Below are 6,406 nucleotides of genomic sequence, written 5' to 3' on the forward strand. Positions count from 1 at the left end.
AACAAAACATTACATGCAAATATGCATGTTTTTCAAAATCGGACCGGATTAGACAGACTGGAAAAACTGGAAACTGATTTGGTGACTGATTTTATTTTTCCCTAAAACCGAATTTTTTTTTAAAAAACGTTGATTTTGGTTAGCAAATCGTTGATTCGAGCGATTAACCGTTCAAACCGGGAACCAAACCCCTAACCGGTTTGTTCTCTAGATTGGTTTTCAAAACCTTGCAAATATGTATATACTTGTATATATACATACACTATAAGATTTGCGTGTTTGGATATTATCAATGAAGTTATATTCTGTATTAATTTTTTGTTCGAAAAAATTAGAACAAAAAAAAAATGACTTTAGAAACATAATCATGCATGCATGATCATATTATCACTTGCCTACATGGAATATAATTTATTCAATTTCATAAGACATTGCTAAATTTAATCCATTACAATCATTCACCTATTGGTGATTTTTCTAAACGTTATAATAAACATTACATTAATGAAAATATTCTGATAAAAGGAAAACCTTCAAAATTTAAAAAAAAATAAAAAATAAAAACAACAGATGACTAGCATGCACGGTATTTCAAACACAATTTGAAGACATTAAGATACGGCCGTAAGATTCGTTCGTAGCTCGGACTCATCTCGCCTACAAAGAGTCACCTTCAACCCATATTTCATGTACATTGTCAATGCCAACTTTGGCACTACTGGATGATTCTCCACCACCTTCACATGATAACGGTAAATGATCGAAGCAGCTGCGAATTTCATCTGATAGTAAGCAAAATCCTTCCCCAAGCATAGCCTAGGCCCACCATTGAAAGCTGTGAACTTGTAAGCTGATTCGCTCATGAATCGTCCATCTCTCAGCCATCTCTCAGGCTTGAACTCCCTGCAGTCCTTCCCCCATATGCTCTCCATTCTTCCCATTGCATAAATGGCATAGATTACCTTCGTCCCTTTCTTTAGTTTTGTCCCATCAGGGAAAACCTCGTCTTCAATAACCTGGTAATTAATAAAGAAGATAAAAATAAAAAATTTATGCATGTTTATAGATGAGATCTCGAGCTTACTGTGAAATTTAGGTTGCTTTTGGATGGGTTTTAGAATTTGTGATTTTAAAGAAGACCAGAAGCACAAAGTTTGGGGCTTAATACCCATTAGGGAGGGCTGAAGCTTTGGTTAAACTGCTTTGGATGAGCCACTAAAAGGAGCTTCAATGCACTAAAAATTGTTTTTGGCATTAGATTGTTTTGTTTTTTATTAAAAGTAACTCTCACTAGGCGGTGCGACTTGGGCGGGTCCAACCTTAGCTCAACTTAACCCAACCTGAGTTTTTACATGGGTTGGGGCTGGGTAGCCTGAGCCCGCCCGACCCAACCCAACCCAAGCCAACCTGAAAAATATATGTGTAGATGTATTATATTTATCTAAAATACCTTTTTTTTTAATTTGTTTGTATGTATGAATATGTATAAAATATTAAATGAAATTTATGCATATTTTCAGGTAATTTTACTTTTAAATTGGGCTATAAAGTCCAGTAAAAGATAAATATATAAAACAAATTTGACCAATCTGCCCAAGTCCGACTAACCCAACTTGGCCCAACATGAATTGTATTGGATTAAGTTCAGGTAGGGCCTGAATTTATATACTTGGGCTTAACCTCAGTTGGGCCAGGCCTGAGCCCGAGGTTTGAACCTTTAGGGTTGGTCCTCGGCTGACCTTCAAGCCAACCCAACACGCCCCAGTTGTCCCCTAACTATTACCAAACGCTCACAACACTATTTGTGGCCCAAGTTAAGCTCAAAAACAATATCTTATCCAAATGGATCACTTGCCGTTTAATTGGATGCAATGGGCTGGTAGTAATCTATGGGCTGTTGTCAGCCTAGTTCTTTGACAACCCAACCCTGCAAAGTTCCAATTTATGAAACTCCATGCTACAATAACATGTAAATAATCCTATAAACTAAATGTAAAATGCTAATATGAATCCTGATACTTGTATGCTTTAGCACATCCACTAACAAACTCATGTGATGCCAAGAAAACAAGTGAATAGAGAATAAACCCTTAATTTGGTTTCAAACTCAAGTCATGGATCTCTTTTCTTGTAAGTTGTAATGGTTTCCTGTGGCCAAGTTTCTGAAAATAAATATATTTTATAATTAGTCAAACATTGACTTCTCATAGTCCTTGATATGCGTATATGATAATAAACTTTTTCGATCACACATAACTTATGGACAAGCACAATTATTTAATTATATATGTATTCATATATAAATTCCTAAACAAATATACGGATATTTGGCAAGTATAATATAATCAACACATGGAGCAAGCAAGTGACTCATTGACTCATTACCTCCTTGTGATCCACCGGCACGGAAGGGTACAGCCTTAGGGCCTCTGACAGAGCGGCTTGCAAATAATCCATCTTCTTCACTTCATCTGGCCTGAGCACTAGAGGACCATTGCTCTCCCCTTTGTCAGAATTGACCCTTTGTCGGACTATGCAGCAAATCTCCTTCAGGATTTGTTGTTCCACTGCTGGATGCCGATCAAGCAGCCAGAAGAACCAACTCAATGCCACCGACGAAGTATCTCTTCCGGCAAGAATGAAGTTTACACAGATATCCCGCAAGAACTTATCTGAGAATGGCTTTCCGTCCTCATCTTTCAAACCCATGAAGACGCTTAAAAGATCTGATTTCACCCTCTTCTCATTAGAATCCACAGACAGCTCCTTCTTTCTGGTACGAATGACCTCCTCCGCGAACTGGTCGACTTGCCTTATGGATCGCCTGAGCTTCCTCTCGATGCCTAAATCAAGATATCGCATTATCTTCCAAAGAGTTATTGGTGTTATGAAGCGAATCACCGTCGCCTCTGTAGCATCCTCGAAAGCTCGAGCAAATGGGATTTCTGGTAAACCAGGCCTGAGACACCCAGGGTCAACTCCGAAGGCTATCATGCAGACATTATCGAATGTAAGCCTCAGAAGTACGTCCTGTAGGTCGATGGGGACGGACTGTCTGATTGAATCTTCCAACACAGGCAGAAGACGTGAGTGGACAAGCTCGACCAGTGACTCGCTGGTCATGTTACGGAACTCAGCCGAGTGGAACTCAATGCTTGCAGTCTTCCTCTGGCGACGCCAAGGATTGTCATCAACGTTGAAGATCCCGTCGCCGAGGAGGTCACGGACGGTGGTCCGGAAGAAGCCACCTTTTGGAAAACTGGCGAACTTGGTCTTCAGAAGGTGCTCCAGGTTGCGAGGGTCAGCGGTGACGACGCAGTTGACACTGGTAAGCCAAGGACCCCTGAACGTAAAGGTACCATTCTGGCGGTTCAGGACACCGGAGATCCATTCGTATATGTCTGCACGTAGAGCAAGAAGCAAAGAAGGTAACATTCCAAAGAAGGGCCAAATGGGCAAACCATGGCGTTTCTCTTGCCTGAGAGAGCGTATGGCTGCAAAAACAATGAGAGCAACGAAGAGCTCTATTGCTTGGATCTCTGGCAAGAGGAATAGATGCTTAGAAATGAAATCTGAAGGGAGTTTGACGGAAAAGAAGGCAGTTTGGTTGCTTGAGACGATCATGTTGGGGTGATGATGGAGTGGGTATTGTGATGAGGATGATATATCATATAGTTTGTTGTTGTGGTTGGGATGGTTCATGTGTTATAGAGGGATCGACCGGGGAGTTATGTTTCTTGGCGTGCATGGTTGTATGCCGTTTTGATTTGGTGAGCTACTAAGCTGAAATTAGCGTAACTTTGAGATTTTGCGCTGATCGGTGATGGGTTTCCCTTTTTCCTAATTACTTTGGTTGTTTTCTGAAAATTGATTTGATGGGCATTCTGAATTCTCTATCTTGATGTGATGTTGAGTGTCAAAATCGAGTTTCTAAGTAGTTGAAACGCCCAAATGCATTGGGAGATGGGGAGTGGGTGTGACGGATAACCTAAAGCACCACGGCAGTTTCTACATGAAGCCTAGCGCTCTATATAGCATAAATTATACGAATAAACAAATGGTTTACGGCTTGGGCTAGCTTTCGCATGTTAGGTGCTGACCCTTAATTAAACTCTACCGGAAAACCACATATCCAAGTAATTTGTTTTTTATGGTCCAGTTTTATTTCTTTTTAACCTTCTTAAATTTTTTTTAAAAGCTTCATTTGATTGATTGCAGGTAAGGGTGGATTTGAGCCCAACTTCAAGGATTCGAGAGTTGAGCTTGAGCTAAGTTCTGCTTGGCTCTGTTTGAGCTTGACTATAAATTATGTTTTTTTTTAAAAAATAAAAATTATATGTATAAATTATTTTACTTTTTAGACAAAAAATTAAGAATTATAAAAATTATTTAATATTATACATAAAAATAAAAATATATAATAAAAATGACTATAAAAATATATAATTGTTAGCATCAAATTTTTGCTTGGTCCCTTCTTTGATCCATCTCTTATATTTCAGATGCCTGATCGGACAACGCCAGCCATTTTAAAACATGCCAAAACCCTAAGAAACCAAATTTTAGCCTAAATGCCCATAAATCCATTGTTAAATCTACATGATTCCCTTTTGATGGTCTTTATTATGCCACATCACAATACTTGATCCCCGACCAAACTCCATCACATGAAATAAAATCCTTAAACAATCAATCACACAAAATTTCAACCCTAAATTCTTGGATTTAGCCAATCATTCATCAGAGATTTCATTTTGACGCGTATAACATTATGGCGCTCCTCAAACCTAAAACCCATGATCTGTAAATATCTAACACGATCAAACCCTTCCAAGAGCCTCATAAGCCCAATCCATACCTACCCACCAAATTTCATCCGAAAATTCACTTGTTTGACCCAACATCAAGCTTTGATGAATCTTATTGATCAAAAGCTCACCTGTAATGAATCTCGGGGGGACTGATGTTAGCTCCTTACTTAACCCCATTAAAACACCTGGACCAATGAATTTGAGTCTAATAGGCTTAAAGAGCTCAAAATACCAAACAGGCCCCCACTTAAAACTAAGAAAGGACAAAACCTCATTTAAAAGTTTATCAAATTTACGTTTTTTGCCCCCATCAGCCCTAAATACGGGGCTTCAATGTCTGGCATGCCCCAATCCCTCATTGGTTGCACGAAATTCATAAGAAGCATCCCAAACTCAAGGAAATCTGTTGCACAAAGAAGGAATGATCAACTGCAAGCCCTTCTCTTTCAAAATCTTTGCCTATTTCAGTGGAAGAGCTTTGTTGAATCACAGACACTATAACTGGACGAATTTCTGACCCATCTACCTCCCTTTCCTCTATAAATAGAGGCCTAATTCGAGCTTGGGGAGAGAGGGCAATTTCCCAACTTCTATGATACACCCATTCTGCTTGAAATCTTGAAATTCTTGAAGCTAAGCTCATACATACATATATACATATATGTATGTATGTATGTATGTATGTATGTATGTATGTATGTATGTATGTATGTATATATGTATTAAAAATAATTTATTTAATACTAGGCTCGTGAGCCTCACGAGTCGAGCTTCATTGAACTCGAGCTTGACTCAATTAGCAAATGAGCCTACATATTGGGCTCAAATTCAGCTTGAAGCTTGATTTAAACTGAGCCGAGCCGAGCTCAAAAAGCTCGTGAAAGGCTTGGCTCGTGGCCACCCCTAATTGTAGGTAAGGGTTGATCTTCCTGGAAAACATCTATCTTGGCTCAATTTTTCGACGAAAATTCCTTCCAATTGTACATCAATGGTGGTTCCATTAAAGAAGTTATCACTCGAGTTTTTTTCATTTGACTTTCCTTTTATTTAAAAATTTCCAAGTAGTAGATCCAATGAATGTCCGCCACCCGTCTTTTGCATTGGTGGTCTTCCCATGTGTGATACTTAATATTGAGTAGCCAACTATAGTGTGTAACAATAAGATTTAGGGTAAACTGCTAAACCCCCCCCTGAAGTTTCTTACCATTGCTGAAAATTCACCTGAAGTTTGGTAATTGCAATCACCTTCCTTGAACTTTTTGACATAGTTGCAAGTAGATCCCCTTGATTAAAATCCTCTAATAAGAGGTATGACAATGTCCAAAATACCCATGCACTTACTATTGAGGCTGGTATTTACTTTTTTACATAAAAAATAATACAAACTGAACAAAAAAAAAAGAGTTTAAAGCTACACCTTTACCTTTTATTGATATGAAGGAAAATTTGGAAAATAAATCAATTTTGGAATGGGGTACCAGGTAGCTATTGATATAAAGAAAAAATTTGGAAAATAAACATTTGGTCAAAAGTAACTACATGGGTGTTTTGGACATTTTCATGCCTCTTGTTAGAGGATTCTACCAAAGGGGTCA

The 6,406-nt window shown here is 38.5% G+C and overlaps 1 protein-coding gene across 1 annotated transcript; it reads right to left on the reverse strand.

The window, feature by feature from the left end:
* Window positions 1–382: 382 nt before the first annotated feature.
* Window positions 383–3,698, reverse strand: LOC104589018 (cytochrome P450 86B1). The gene is made up of 2 exons (XM_010247184.3): window positions 2,386–3,698; window positions 383–1,016 (listed from the first exon to the last, which is right to left on the reverse strand). The coding sequence occupies exons 1-2, from the start codon at window positions 3,622–3,624 to the stop codon at window positions 612–614; spliced, it is 1,644 nt and encodes a 547-aa protein (XP_010245486.1). The 5' UTR covers window positions 3,625–3,698; the 3' UTR covers window positions 383–611.
* Between the last annotated feature and the right edge of the window lie 2,708 nt (window positions 3,699–6,406).

The sequence above is a fragment of the Nelumbo nucifera genome, chromosome 4, assembly GCF_055504915.1.
Source record: "Nelumbo nucifera cultivar China Antique chromosome 4, China Antique-T2T, whole genome shotgun sequence".
Taxonomy (NCBI): Eukaryota; Viridiplantae; Streptophyta; class Magnoliopsida; order Proteales; family Nelumbonaceae; genus Nelumbo; species Nelumbo nucifera.

Bases quoted from the DNA above. Each gene is read 5' to 3' on its own strand.
- LOC104589018 (XM_010247184.3), bottom strand. From the start codon at position 3,624: ATGATCGTCTCAAGCAACCAAACTGCCTTCTTTTCCGTCAAACTCCCT. The intron at 1,017-2,385 runs GTAATGAGTCAA...ATTAATTACCAG, and splicing joins TGCCGGTGGATCACAAGGAG to GTTATTGAAGACGAGGTTTT.